Below are 16,181 nucleotides of genomic sequence, written 5' to 3' on the forward strand. Positions count from 1 at the left end.
CATTTTGAAAATGGTAAATAATTATTAATTGGCAAATATTTGTTACGTGATTAATTAATTAATGCTTCTATATTAAATGTATTAAAATATATTAAATTGCGTATAAATTAGAAATTAATATATTTGTGTTAATATATCGTAGGGAATATAAGAAGACGATTGGCGGTGATATTGAATAATTGACTCACGCCAAGCTTAGAAAATAAAATGAATTGCGACGTAAGTTAAGAGGAAGTATAGCGGCGAGTGACAAATAATAAAAATTATGTTGCTCATATTTTGTATGAGATTATTCATTAGTATATAGAAATTTTTAAAAAGCCATGACATACTTCCGTGATAATACAAATACAAAGTTGTAACGCTTAGTTCTTGACTGATGATACGAGTCACCCGATATTTAGATAAATTTAATGATGCGGTAATTGCGCGATAATATAATGGCGCATAGTTGTATAGTGCAAAGTGAACATGCGATATCAGGATGTAGAATCGTGTTTACGCGTTTAAAAAGAAAATTATGAATTTTGGCGTATGCAAGATACCCGAGATATGGGAGAAATGAGAGAAAAATGAGTCAACGGAGCAAACGCTTGAATTTTTTCATTTAAAATCGAGCTCTCGATTTTCATTAAACACATTTGCTACGCACAAACGAGTAGATAAACATCATCAATACTTATATAAACATGTGAGATACGGCAATTAACGCGCTGTCAAATATGCTCATTAAACATTATTATTCCCAAGCGCCGTTGCCCAAGATAGAGAAACGTGTCAAAAAAATGATAAACTGTGCGATGCCTAATTAACGTGAAATCAACTAGTACATCACGTTAGAATTGTCAGACTTCCAAATGAATGACGTAAGCATGCATCGTGGGAAATGATTGCTACACTCGTATCTGAAAAAGAGTAAAAGAACAAGACGAAGACAAAGCAGAGGAGGCTGTCACGACGATAAGCACCGCCTTAATTTCTGGCTGTGTACGCGCGCATCTGCACTTCCAAGTGACGAGGGAGGGGCGGAGGGTAAACGTAAACAGAGTTGGTTGATGATGGGGGAGGAGAGGTAGCACGAGCCGTGAAAATAAGAGGTAGGAAATAAAATGAATATATCCGTATTCATCAACGCATATTTTCCAAATGAAAAATCACCAGAAGTTTTTTCCTTGTGAAATTTATATCGGCATTACTTTTTTTAACAACTGTGCTACGCCAGTGCAATAGTAAAGCACTGGTATATATATAGATATAGAGAGATAGAGATAGATAGAGATAAATAGAGATAGAGAGATAGAGAGATAGAGAGAGAGAGAGAGAGAGAGAGAGAGAGAGAGAGAGAGAGAGTGTGTGTGTGTGTGGTGAGATGGGGAATACTTAAGATTCGTGTGCGTGCGAGCGTGCGTGCGAGCGAAGGAAATAAGCGGTCGTGTACCTTGACCCCTTGCTGGCTGTTGGCTTTGTAGCGAATGCTCAGACTCCTGCGCGGCGGGCGTTTCTAAAAAAAAGTAATCAGCTCCGGGGTAACAGGGCTGTCACCAAAAAAACGGCGCTGCGTGCGATACCCAAGCGGTGCACTTACAAACCACACCCCGTTCTACCCATTTTACAGCTGATTCACCAGGATTTTCGCTTACCTGGCGTTCAACTTTAATTGGACACCCCACAGATAGTCGAGCTCGGCCTCGTTTTTCCTTGTTACCGATGACAATTACATTATCCGACCTCTTGGCTTCCGAATTAATGGCTTATTTCCCGTCGACTACTTTCTCGCATCCCCCCCCGCCCCCTCCCCTCCCCCCACTTAATTATTAGTCTATAAGGGAGGAGACCCGAATATCGATGTGGCGTCCACTGAATTATTTATTCTTCTTTGTTTATATGAATTTTCGTCGGTAGTATAACCTCATTAGACCGATGCACTAATTGAAATTTCGTTATAATTAGCGCAAAGTGCATGTAAGTTTCGAGCGAACGTAACATGATTCGGCTTTTAATATGGTAATTGGGAGTCGGTGAGAGTATCAGGATAATTCGTGGCAAAGAATTTAAACTCGGTAATGTTATTTGATATAAATGGACTTGCCTTACCATTGTAATAAGAAACGCGTGATAAATCGTTTATTAGGGATAAAGAGGGAGGATTAAAGCGATTCTCGTTACTTAATTCACTGTGATGCGTCTATTCTATTAACTGTTTTCTTTATTGATAATTTAATGAAAGCCGTAAAGCATTAGTCGATGTTATATTACGAAGTTGGACTTTGCAGCTTTTATTTTCACACAAGTTGAAGCTATTTATTCATTTTGCGCTTATCTTGTCTATATTAAATTGTCTTGTACGATTTTACTTTAGGCCGATAGCATTATGTTTTGGTTTCCATGCACTATACCCGAAATATTATGATTGATTTAATTGTTAATGTGAGCCAAACGATTGGTGTTTCGACTTATCGTTAAAAATCTTTATCTAGAGAGCTACTCTGGCCGAACTTTCTCTCTCTCTCTCTCTCTCTCTCTCTCTCTCTCTCTCTCTCTCTTACTTATCTCTATTTTTATTTTATTCGAAAACGTAGATAATTAGCTTGCGAATGTAAAATCAACGGTGTAAAAGGGATCGGCGAAATTTGGTTTATTAAGCGACAAGACAATTGTCGTTACCTCCACGTCCGGACCGGTCGGCGTCCCGTGTTCCGATTCGCTGTCTTCGTTTTCGTCCTCCAGTGCTATTAGATGTTCCTCCGCTGTTTGTGGCATTAGCTGAAGCTCCTCCCGACTCTTAAATTCCAATTGGGTGATGTAGACTGGGCAGAAGAGGCCCAATATTACCTACAATTACAAACGTATTCGAAAAGTATTCGAAAGTACTTGCGATGGCATTTTACATTGACTATTTTTTTTGTCGAAAATCATGTTTGCTGGTGGTAAGTGAGGCGATTATCATAGCCGATCGATTCATTAGGGAATAATGAGAATTGGACGTTAATAATTAATGTTTAAATGCCGTAAATTAAGCTAATAAATGCTTATTACGCGTAAACTATTTTGGGAGGTTTTAAACGATGGATCGCCATTCAATTTCTTAATTATCATAAATTTTAATTCTTGATATTTAATTATTGTCAATCCAATATTTCCTATCTCCAATACGGTTCTAATGCATTCCTAGGGAATACTTAAATCTGATCGAAGCTCGTGGATAAAGTTAAATTAATCCTCCGGCACTTACGTATAAGCTCCAGTCCCCCTTCCCCTTCCTCGCCCCGTACGCGATGTAAAAAATGTATAAAAAAAAAAAAAAAAAAAAAAAAAAAAAAAAAAAAAAAAATAAAAAAACAAAAAAATTTCAGTGACAATTAAAATGAAAATTAAAAACTTGCCAGGACTCTTTATGTGCAATTTTACGTACCGATGTAGGAAAAGTATCGAGTCCCTTACGCTTTATAGCCACGCGGATCCAGTCTCCCTCTATCGTAATTGAATTTTTGCCCGTAACTCTCAAGCGAGTTGGTCTTGAATTTTCCATGAGATTTCTTTGACATTATTTACAAGAGAGGCTTCGTGTGCACTTGCCCGTCAGCTCTTGTCAATTTTCAATCGTCGACTCGATCTAACACGACACCAAAAGAAGCGGCGAAGCGAACGTGTCGCACTGCGAGTAGACTCGATTGCGCACTCCGTCGATCGCACACTACATTGCTCGCCGATCTTCCGCTCAAGCAGCCACGAGTCCGCGTATTTTTTTTTTTTTTTTTTTTTTTTTTTTTCCCATCCTCGGCTAGCAGCTCACCTTGAAGTTGGTGCTTTTGCGCGTTCGCAGTCCACCCATCCAAAGATCGGCCAGGATGATTTGGCTGCAGGGATGCGCGAGGAGAGCTCGATGGTTCGCGGTCACGGCGAGGGAAAGGCACGTTTGGCCGGACCAGTTTTTCAGTTCGGACGTTAGTAATTGCTGCGTCTGGTCGTCATCTTGGCGATAGGAGAAGTCCAATAATTCCAAGGCTACGGACAAATTAGTCGTTAGGTGGTATAAGACGTGCATTTATATTACAGTCATAATTATCACGATAAATGATGATAAAAGACCTTCTTGTCACTATAAACGTACTTTAAAAAAGTCAATAGAATAATTTATCTATTTATATTCTGGGATTTTACATTACTACATGTTTTTCCCCTTCAACCAGCTGACTAGAGGGAATAATTATACGAGCAAAATTTAGCTCAACTCTGCCACTTTCAATGATGTGTGTGTGTGTGTGTGTGTGTGTATGGGGGGGGGGCGAGGAAGAGCAGCCAAAGTCACGATACATAGCATGGAATCTAATAAATAAAGATGCACTCCCGCTCAGCGGATCAATTGCGCGGTAGGTTAGGTTGTTCGTGGGGCTGAGATACTCGATAGCGAATTAGCGAGAGGTGGGAATAAATGGATGGAGCCACTGTATCCTCATCGATCGGCGCGGTCTCGGTCGGCCTGTGCACGAAACTAGAAAACCAGGAACGAGCGGACGCACTTACCGATGTTCTCGAATTCCTTGCCGTAGCCCTTGAGCTCGTCGTAGACCTCGGTCTCGAGGTCATCCTCCGCAGCCTCGTGGGCCATGGCCTTGTAGAGCTTGAGGGCGACGAGGGCCTTGGCGAGGGCCTCCTCACCGTGCTGCCACATGAGGAGAGCCATGTGCTGCCGTTTGGTGAGCACCGACCAGATGAGGAGCTCGTTGAACGGATAGTCGAAGAGGGCCGTCTCCTGGGTCGCGGGTATCGTCTCAGCGAGAAGGCTCATTGTCGACTTGCCGCCGGAGCCGGAGAACGAGCGACTGTTAAGGCCGATGGCGCAGCTGTTACGGTGTGCGTGGTGCTGCTGATAGCCACCCGAGCGCTTCATCACCCTCGTGTACAGGAAGCGAAACTCCTTGCGCGTGTACTGCGAGCGGTAGGCACCGCCCATCAGCTTGTTTATCACCAGGCCGATGTCGTGGAGGGTATACATGTAGCCGCGCGGTATATGCGGTCGGACATCCCGCAGGATGTAGCCTAAGGTGTTGGATGGACCCTCCTTCTGTGGTAAAAATTTTAGCCTTGGGATTTTTCCTCGTCCTACTATCTTGCTCTCTCTCTCTCTCTCTCTCTCTCTCTCTCATACAAACGAACACCGACAGGCGCCGAATTCTCCCCGTTTAATCGATCGGATTAATTTTAAGGGGCTCGCCTCCCAAGGGCGCAACCGTTACGCAATATTTAAAGAGATAGACGATTTATAATGCGCATACGACTTACGATCGTACGACTAAAAAGACGCGTCAAATGTCGAAAGTTCGTGGCTGTCTAGACGATAAAGAGAGTATGTCAATAAAGTTTGGATAGCCGCTACGTCACTAGCAAATGTCTCGGTAATTGATAGCTCGTAAAAAAACGTTTAATGCGACAAATTAGCATCTACGAGGCGAGGAGCCCTCGAGTTAACAATAAAAAAATGTACTACGCGCAATTATGCAAACGTCGTTTCCAATTGAGCGCGAAGTCGCCCGTTCGATAATAAACGTCGAGGCACGCCACGAAGTCTCTTAGAATTCTCAATTTCAGCGTCACTCCCCCATTCCCCATTCCCCATTCCCCATTCCCCATTCCCCATTCCCGGTATCCGCCGCCCATCTCATAACCCCACTCGCTCCTCGGCAATTTGACTATAAGGACAGCAAAGAGTTTTTCATTACCACCGGCCGTTACATAATAACAATAACATTAATAATGTTAACGATAACGACAATGATCACAATGATGTGAATGATAACGACAATGATGATTGCGATGATGATAATAATGGGCTCACCGTATTATAAAGCTCCTCGAGGCGCGGGATCGAGAGGAATTTGCGCATTGATACACCGTTCTCCAGCAGGAGCTTGACAAAGTCGATGCGGTCGTGTTGGAGCGCCTGCATCATGGACTGCTCGAGGGCACCCGGGGGCCACTTCTGCCCGTATACGAAGATCTCGCTGCGCGCAATGTCCACGCGATTCCAGATGAGAGCGAGGGAGAGCTGCTCCGCGGGCGAGAGCTGCTGCGACTTGAAGAGGGCCGTGAGGATCGTCTGGTCGAGCTCCTGCGGCTGATCCTGCGATATCCTAAACACCGTGATCTGCAATTGTTCGACGGCCGATCGTAAATGATCGGTCGGGTTATTCCTGAACAGCCACAAGCGCGAACATAAAGCGGTGGGTGTCCGAGTCCCCGCGGTAGATCGATTATAATGAAGGGAGGAGTGCTCGGGACAGGCCATTATTGGTAGGGGCGAGAAAATTCAAATAAATATTCACCAGATGCTTTCTGCGCACACATTGCAGTAATTCCGCGTAGAGTTGATTGGCTTGTTCGGGAGAAACCTTGAAGGTTCGCTTAATGGTATCGAGCAAGTGATCTCGCATATTTTCCAGCGGTCCCTCTTCCTCTTCGGTATCATTTTCCGAGGCGTATCTGCAATTAACGCGACGACGGCTATTAACGAGCGAATTCACCACTCATCGCTCACCACCCACCACCCACCAGCCATCACCCATCAGTCGCTAGTAAGTATTCTATTGGTCTGACTCGACAACGATTACGGCGAAAAAATGTCGGAACAACGGTCAATTAATTACATTTGACAAAAGATGTATAGGATTTACGTGGCATTGACGGTGCCAAGTACATTAATTAGCTAATGGAAAAATCAAAACGAGCGTAGCCCACTGGATATCGTGTCTCGTACTGTTAAATTGCATTAACGACGCGGACTAGAAGAGACCAAGTAAATCCAGCCCTTCCCTCAAAAGCCTCAACAGGCTTGCGCGTATTTATAAAAAAAAAAAAAAAACAAAAAAAGAAAAAATAAAATAGAATAAGGAAAAAAGAAAAACGGCAGCGACCTCATCCGCGCAACGTACTATAAGCCCCTCACGGTTCAAAGAGCGTAGCTCGGGGATTACAGGGAACAAAGAGTAAGCGAGGAGGCATTACTTGTGCATAAAAGCAATGAGATCCGCTGCACGACCGGAGCCGTCGCACACGACTACGGGCACCGGGGGCTCGTCCGTCACGTACTCCAGGACGGAGCGTATAGTGTTGGTCCCGCCCTCGATGACGAGCGCCACCACGGGTATGCTACTGTGCGTATCTGCAAAGTCAAAGGCTCTCGATTAGGGGCTTCGTTGTACCATTGGTGGATTTGAGGATATTCTTGGAGTGTGGGGCGCGTGTGGGGTGGGATGGTGGTGGTGGCGGTGGTTGGAAAAAAAAAAGGGAGGGGGTGAAGGGGGATGAAGAGAGATACGGAGTACGAGTAGAGGTGCGGTCAAAACAAAAGTAAAATCATCACGTCGAAGCTTAATCCGACTAATCAGATTATCTCCGGCTATGATAAATGAACTTACATGGCTGGAGCTTTAAGTTCGATATATATTTCTCGAGTTTTCGCCTGAGGACAATCTCAGCGCCGTATCGACCTCCCGTCCCATTGTCGACCAATAAAAAGTATGCGTGCCGGTTGTTCAGCACGGCAAACTTCGACCTGCCGAGTAGAATATATATTCGTAGCCTCCGGACTCACATCTTTCATAATGCATTGACGGCGGCTGAGTGAGTGGGAGAAGGAAGGTGCATATGAGAGTGCGGGTAGTCGCGGCGGGGATGGGAGGTTGCATGTTCGACAAGGTGAAAATGTCGCGCTATCGCCAATGCGTTTTAAGCGGGATTGGCCTTAATAACGTTTATTTATTTACGCGGGGGCGATGTAATTCAAAGAGTTTGAAAAATCAATGGAACGGGTGCGCGCGTGCGGTTAAGGAACGAGCATGCAAGCCCGTGGGGGCTGAGGGAGAGGGAGAGAATGACAGTTACCATGGCGAGGCGAGCGAGTCGTAGGGGACCTCCCGGCCCCTCCCGATCAGCTCGTGGCTCTTCTCCAAGATGCCCCATGGAGCGATCCCGATACTCACGACTCGGCCTTGCCTCTGCGAGCGTTCGAGCAGCAGCGCATCGCCAACTTGCCTCGTCACTCCTTAAACGCAAAGCCGCGTGCGCGCGTTGATTAGAGCCGGCACGAGGCCACACTTACATAGATGCCTCGAGGAACGCCGGGCTTACCTGTGTTCGTGCCCCCGGTGAATATCCACGCTCCGGTTGTCTTCGCGGCCTTCAGCAAGCCCTTCCTCAGCACCTTCTTGAGCGTCGGCTGGAGTTCGAAGTTGGAGCGGCCGCCGTGGACGGTTATGAGGAGTTTGGGCAGACCCAGATTCCACTCCCGGCACAGCAGCTGGACGATCGGCTCCGGCTTCGTGTCGTGAGCTAATCTAACGTACTGAACGAACGACGAAAGATCCGTGAGATGTGAGAGTCTCAAGGCCGTCTCGGGGGCAACTAACGAAAGCTTCCTATTACGGCTATGGGCCGGGCTCTATTACGGGATTCTCTGATCCTTGGCCATTTCAAATTGCAGATTTTGATAATGATAGGATTTGATAGTCTCGACTGTCCGCTTGGCATCCACGTTATTCGAACGAAATTCTGCCTTCCAATCTATTAAATAGAGCCTGGCAGGTTGCGGCCAATTATGTCGTGCTAATGACATCAGCCAAGTTTTATTAACAAAGTCAGGTGGTAATGTTTTGTACGAATACGACGTATCGCGCGACGACTACTTTCCCATAAATTTCACCGAAAATTCCACATTCTATGCCGATATAAATCGCGGTGGATAATCAATATAAATTAACGGCCCATAACGAACGGCACACTATATACGCAAATTTGTAGTTGTTATTATCATCATCATCATCATCATCATTATTATTATTATTATCCTACTCGCCGGTCCACTTTATTATCCTTCCCTTTTATATTATGCTTAAAGCCAGCCATTGTTTCATATTTATCGATACAGTACATTGTCACATTTGCTTTCTTTCATTTTTTTCTCTCGTTATTGTTATCTTTATTGGCGCGCGCGCGCACGCACATAATATCAATCATAATTTTTCGTTATATTATGTTTTTTTATTTATTTATTGCTTTGTCTATATTTGTTCATTATATAGACCGACATGTTTTATTGAATTGATGAAGATAAATAAAACAGAATTCTTCATCAAGAGTCAAGATAAAAATAAATGCAAAATGAATTGCAGCAATTTCTAACGTTACGGAACGTTTAAGCGAACTTTTGTAAATTTCTTAATTCACGTTTCATTAAAGCTCGCTTGCTTTTTAAACGTTTAAGTAAATTTTAGTGAAATATTGAAATAAAGCAACGTCGTATAAGATTTACTAACAATAACGATAAAAGATCATATTTATCTGGCTTTAAAGCAGTATTAAAATTGCTTAAATTTACCAATAAACGTTATATATAAAATCAAAGGGAAAAAACAAACTATTTTCATAGCCTTGATTATTGTCAATACTACAAGAATGCATACACATAAGCAGAATATAAATTTAACAAATAACTATTTATATATTCTGCGATAAAAATAACAGTTGGAATCACGAATCTCACGAATATTGAAAGATTACTCACTCGATGCGTTTCATGGAAGGCGAGCGAAACGCATTTTCATCATCTCGGTAATCTATGACGAATGATTATTTTTCAATTATGATGATGATATTATGATGTTACTTTCCGACACGGTGTGACAAGCATTTAAAGTCCAAAATCCATCGTTAACTGGCATTTCACACTGACATTGTCCATAGATTAAACGACGTCACCAAGTTTGCAAATCCCCATTGCGCGATGATAAACCCCACCGATATCATTACCTACAACTCGCGACTTCTCTCAATCTACACGTCACGTCAAATCCATTCTTTAGCCATTTAACAAATGGCGAATTTTGACCATCTTCCCTCCCATTCACCCAAGCGCTTTATCGCGAAAGTAAACGTCGCAAGCTCATTGTCTCTCCCGTGTAAATTCCAGCCGCGCTCGTATCAATAAGCAAAGGCCAAGCCCGATAATCCTAAGCACGTACACAATTATTGTATATAAAAAGCCAAGAGGAAGCTGCCGAGACGAGGCTCGAGATCCTCGTCCAACTTACCTGTGCTTTGGTCGGGTGGGGCAGGCCCTGGAATTCGATGGTCCCGTAAGCGTCGGTCGGGCAATGCTTGGTGTTCTTCCCGGGACTCCATTCTTCTCGCTCGGCCTCGGCGGCGGCTCCGGTCGCGAAGCCCTGGACGTCCGCCCCAGTGCCACAGTGATGGGTGTACGAGTGGCCGCAGCAGCACCTGCAAGCCAGCCACGAGGGGTCAACGGTGAAAATAACGTCCCGCGCTCGGCCCACCGACTGCTCCGTGCCACCCACGACCACCCGCCCGACATATGCGACGTCGCCTTGGCTCTCGATCGCAAGCTGATCTAAGAACACGGAGTCCCCCCACCCCCAACCTTCCCGTAAGCACCAGCACTCGTTTCCTCCTCGCTATCTGGCGCCGATTACAAAATTCGTCCACCGAGATACTGGCGTCTTCGCTTCCTCTGCGTTTTGGCTTTCAAGCAAAAGCGTCGATGTGCTGATGTAAGATGAGCTTGTAAACGAAGCATTTACACACGAGCCACACATATATGAGATACGATGGTTCATTGTTATATTGTTATCATCAACAAGTCGTACAAGGATGTAAGAAATTAGGATATACATTGCAAGTCTTGGTAAATCAAGATCGAATCTTAGCCGTGTCTCATCGCGTCTCGGAACTCCTCTATTTATTATTACCGTGTGAAGTACTTTGCGACTGACGCGAACTGCACCGAATAGTTGACTATTTACTTTGGGAGAGAGTCGAGTAAGGATAATTTCGAGGGGGTGAAAACATTGACTCGTACTTATCGTCAAAGATTATCGTGCATTAGTATTAATAGATAGAGCTGCACTCATGAAACCCGGGCATTAACTTTGAACGGAGAAGGTGCCGTCGGTCGTGTGATTTTCATTCGTAAATCAGTGCCGGCCACTTTCGATAATTAATTACTGTTGCACATCGATAGATATGTAATGAAACTTGCTGCGAAAATATAGAATTTAGGATTTGAAGGGGACGATGATCGGTTAGGAAAGCGATTCTTAGCCAATTACAGGAGATATACGTAATCATATTTTTACATCGTCGAGGTAATCGGAAGGACATATTTATTAAGAAAATGAGAGCGAATTACTGATAAATTACACGTCTATTATTAATTTATGAAAAATTTATGGAAAATTCTTTTAAAATTCGAAACATTATTATGCAAATTAATTGTTATTTAAGCGGAAATTTAGAGGATTTATGTGCGTTGTGCGAGAGACTTTTGTAAAAATTTTAACATACGCGATTTGTGTATTTATCCGCAGCATTGCCGTTTCATATAAATTTTCTTTATTCCGAGATATTCATCCTTTGCTCGAGTGTCGTTAACTTTAACATACGAGGGAACGAATTCTTCTCAATCAGTTTTATAAATACTTAAAAGTACAGTATATACTCATAATATCTATATTATAAAAGTCTATAGTCTAAATATCTATTGTAAATAAACAAAATTTATATATATATATATATATATATATATATATATAAAATCTAAATATCTATCTAAATAGTCTAAAAATAGTGATAAAATTGTGATGAACAGATGCCAAAAATATAATAATGTATTACTGTAAAATGATAAAATCTTATCTTAAATAAGGTTTGTCTTGAAATCTTGATGGATAGATTTTTTAAAATTCTATGGCTATAAATAATTAATTATTGGCATTTTTTAAACTAATTGGTTTTCAATGATAATTCAACGCGAAATTCACGTCAAAGTCAAATAGAAATTTAATACACCGAAGGCAACTGAATCTTATATTTGCCATACGAATATCTTATCAAGACTTACTTTGTCTTAGATATATAATTATATTAAACAATATGACATATATCACACTCCCGATACTTATCCCCTTACGCGCTAAATATATTACACTGATGATTTATTATTGTTCATGCTGCATTCATGAAATTGTAATAATAATGTACAAATTACTTAAATTTAACATTAATATGTTTGTCTTATGTATCTTGCACGTCGAAATTTTATAAAATCATTTTATATAGCTATTTCTATCTCTCTTAATCCAGCGATATTTCGAAAGCACTTAGAATCAATAAGAAAAATAATATAAAAACGTAATTGAAGCAGAGTTAAAATATATGTTAATTATAAGATTTCTTCGAACGAAATAAATTCGTACGCAAACGTAAAACCCAATAAAGAATGTATTTATTGTTAAATGTTGCATTTTTAACATTTGTTTATAAGCGTAACAAGTGTAATATTCATAAAAATAAGCTCAATTATACGAATAGTAATAAGTTAATTATTTTTGCATTAATACCGTATGAAATATGAAAATATTTTTGTAAATCTTTCGATCCGAAAAGCAAAATTTGCAACCAAGTATTTATTCAACCGTCACTACAATAATATATTTATAATTTACTTATTTAATCGAGATTACCAAAGTACTATATATTATATTTATAATAATGTATATAATACTGTTATGAAAAAAATGTCCTTTGTCAACGATACACGCTTTAAAACGACAGGATATATTCTCTATAGCTTTATGATAAATGAAAATTCGAATTAATATTTGATACTATTTACGTTAAAATGAGATAAGATTGTCTTTAACTTAAGATTAAATTCCTTGAATATAATAATCTTGTATCGTATCCTTTATATAGTAGTTACGAAAAGTCGAATACAGGTGCTTGAATTAAACAGGATTCTTTATTCTGACAAATGTAACCAATCGAAAATTGAACGGTATATAATGAAATCCAATATGAATAAGTAAAGCTTAATGAGTATTTTAAATAGAAACGTTTCTTTACAAATCAATCGACTTCGAAATTATGGGCGTAATTATATAAAATGTCACTAATCGAGGGAGAAATAGCAATTAAGCCAATTAATTGAAAAACAAACTCGAGTGGAAGGCTAATAATTGTTTTTTCTCCATTATAAATGTATGCAATTAAATACAGCAGGACGCTTTTATCATTTAAATGCTCTAAATGCACAACAATTTATTTGACTTTCCCATCAAATTGAAAAATTCATTACATTGTATAATCTCCTTAAGCTCCTTAAGCCTTAATTAATGGAATTGGTTTCGTCCATCCCCCTCCCGCCTATCGCCCCTGACTTACAAGTACTTTACAGCAATTCATTGACAATTGTCGATTTACCGGAATCCCATTAAAATACCCTGAATGTAATTGATTGAACGTTGAGGGTGAATTATACGAGTATGAATCTCCCTTATCCCAATAGCCCAATAATATTAACCGATCCATCAAGATTTCATAAGGTTCGATCGATTTGCCCATCAGAAGCAATGCAGAACACCGGACTCTTACGGTCCGCCATTTTAGTATTCTTTCATAATTTCTCAATTAAATCCCGGGCTCGGTTATGTGCACACGAGCAACAGGTGGATGTGGAACGTCTACAAGTTACACCTTCGCAAAGAGGAACCGCGATTTTTTCCCGTACGTGCGGGTGTCCCTTAGGGGCGGCGGGTGCACAATCGTCATTTTGTGCCTCACCTTGAAGTAGTGATCACGTCGTATTCTGCATTCTTATCGCCCTGTACATCTTCAAACCTACACAAACGTAATGAGAATAAAGAAAAAAGTAAATCATAAAAGAAAAATGATATGAGGTAGCACAATTAATTTTGTTTTTCGTTAAAACCATGTTTGCGTGCAAATACTTGCATTACGATGCGTATACGCACATCTAATTGCATATATGCACGTAATGCTCGTAGGAATTTGTGCAATTGTGTTATTGTGTCGCAGGTGGCAACGTGGGCAACTGCTTGCCCTTTTCACCACGTGCTGGGCTGGCGATGACGATGTGGAGTGAGGGGAGGAGAGATAAATGAGTCGCGGAATAGAGCGAAGTTTTGTGAATGGATATCAAATGACGGCCGAGAAGATAATAAGTGTTATGCTCGTGACATAGCGATATATAATAGTCATGATTGATAAAATGAAGAAAAAAGAAAAAAAATAATAATTAAGCGAGAAAAGACTGTTTAAGTCCGAGAAAAATTCATTTGCATGTAAAATGTGTATGACTTGTGCACATTTAATCATCGCGGCTGGCACTGCCCTGTCGTTGCACTTATTTAAGTGTATTAGCACGATGAGCGCAATGCGTGCGACAAAATTTATTTTCAAAGGCTCAATAACGGTAGTAATCTTCATTCTACGTAGTATTGTGAAAATAAAAAGAGAATCACATCAAAATCAGTTGCGATAGCGACAGTTGAAAACATGTAAAAGTGGCCTTTCCGAAGCATATCTATGCATGTCATTAAGATTGTACGTTTCAAAACAAAAACAAAAAAAATAATAAATACACGTTTATATATATTCTGATCCATCAGACGGAAACAATTATAATAATTTTCTACTGTTGCAAACTTGCGTAAATCGCTTACATAAACAAATTTATCGATTATCAAATACCTATGAAATTGCAATTAATATTTTCCAACCCATGTGTTTCGGTCACTGGTCTTGACTTTAGAAAGTGCACGAACAATAAACGTCCCGCAATTAATTTCCAATTTCACAATTATCTAAGTTTGAAAATTAATTAGTCTGTTCGCTAATATTATCAACTGAATTTATTGGCATAGAAATAATAGCGATAAAAGCAATAGAAACAAATAAATTATACGTAGATTTAATATGATTAATTGCCAAACAACTTTTATACATAATATTTGAATGTTATATTTTATAATTCACTATCCCTAAAATTAATATCTTTATAATAATGGTTACGGTAGTTGTACCAATACTGACGGAAAGTGTTACAATTACACACACACACACACACACACACACACACACACACACACACAAAATGCAATTACTATGGAAAATCATAATTAAGTTCAGATCTTTGTAAAATTCCAAGACTTTATGTGAAATAATTGAAGTTCCAATAATTAATGAAATTGTTAATAAAATAATTGACATCGCTAATTGATAGGGTATTAAAACTATGATTAACAATGCTTTATCGCACTACAAACACATTTCTAACGAATGTTTTTATGGTTAAATGCTTAAATGCACAAATCATACATAATTCAAAGACGATATTTTTCTCGGGACGTTAAACGATAAAATAAAAAGTATAAACGTCAAAGTCACTTTTTCAAATAAATACAGAAAAAAAAACAAAAAAATAACGAAAAATGCAGTGAGTCAAGCGATTCATATGTATACTCGCCAAAGCCTTTTGCTACACTTCTCTTTCTATAAGTCGTGTATAATTATTGAATATGCCAGTGGCTTCTCTGCTCTCCACTGATAACCCCATCATCGTAATATAACGGTCGCACGCTTTAAACTGGGCATAGGACAATTTAAAGAAAAACAAAAACAAACAAAAAAAAAACAAAAAAAAAAAAACAAAAAAAAAAGACCAAGAAACAGTAGAAAAAGATCGAGTATAGAGCTTTAATGGACTCGCAAACGTTGTTGTAATACTCACCGGTGCTCGTCCTTTGCGCTCGGGATGAATTTCGTGCATTCTCGCTTCTGGAAGGTAGCCTCGATCCAGCTTCTTTCCGTCGTCTATAAAAAAATAAGGTCAAACCGTCTCCTTAAAGGAGGCATAAAACCCGCCCCATGTCCATTTATTCGCCATTAAATGTCCTTGTAATTCACTCGCATTGCGCACGAAATGTCAAGACGAAAACAAGTGTATTGGATATCTTGAGCCAGTTTCATCGAACGTTTAACTCTTCGAATGAGGGCTGATTTATTTATATATAAGTACGATCCATTATTTGTGGAACAAAAGACATCGTTTTTAAGACAATAAAAAGTTTCACCATCTTTCTTTGTATTTACGAATTTAATTAAATTCTTTGTTTGCTTTTCATTTAAGTATATTGAGTTACGTTGAAAAAAGTAATTATTTATATATGTTTGGTAAACTGTTATTTCTAATAGAATAAGATAAAGTTCTAGTAAAATTTTGTCATCGTGCAATAATTATAAATTGAATATTGGCAAGCTCGAGTGAAAATTCATAAATTTATTATAACTATTCTCGGTAATGAGCATTT

General features: G+C 40.0%; 1 protein-coding gene across 1 annotated transcript in view; it reads right to left on the reverse strand.

The window, feature by feature from the left end:
• The window catches only part of Trpm (transient receptor potential cation channel, subfamily M), a 58,265-nt gene that overhangs the window by 14,209 nt on the left and 27,875 nt on the right, over nucleotides 1-16,181 (reverse strand). Inside the window, exons 5-16 of the mRNA XM_011495732.1 lie at nucleotides 15,602-15,684; nucleotides 13,633-13,689; nucleotides 10,086-10,272; nucleotides 8,128-8,341; nucleotides 7,882-8,041; nucleotides 7,416-7,552; nucleotides 7,003-7,159; nucleotides 6,324-6,480; nucleotides 5,837-6,145; nucleotides 4,525-5,065; nucleotides 3,794-4,005; nucleotides 2,665-2,832 (exon numbers count right to left, since the gene is read on the reverse strand). Of these exons, the coding sequence (XP_011494034.1) occupies nucleotides 2,665-2,832; nucleotides 3,794-4,005; nucleotides 4,525-5,065; nucleotides 5,837-6,145; nucleotides 6,324-6,480; nucleotides 7,003-7,159; nucleotides 7,416-7,552; nucleotides 7,882-8,041; nucleotides 8,128-8,341; nucleotides 10,086-10,272; nucleotides 13,633-13,689; nucleotides 15,602-15,684 (2,382 nt within the window). The remainder of the gene's footprint in view (nucleotides 1-2,664; nucleotides 2,833-3,793; nucleotides 4,006-4,524; nucleotides 5,066-5,836; nucleotides 6,146-6,323; nucleotides 6,481-7,002; nucleotides 7,160-7,415; nucleotides 7,553-7,881; nucleotides 8,042-8,127; nucleotides 8,342-10,085; nucleotides 10,273-13,632; nucleotides 13,690-15,601; nucleotides 15,685-16,181) is intronic.

Source organism: Ceratosolen solmsi, unplaced genomic scaffold (assembly GCF_000503995.2).
Source record: "Ceratosolen solmsi marchali unplaced genomic scaffold, CerSol_1.0 scaffold11, whole genome shotgun sequence".
NCBI classification, from domain to species: Eukaryota; Metazoa; Arthropoda; class Insecta; order Hymenoptera; family Agaonidae; genus Ceratosolen; species Ceratosolen solmsi.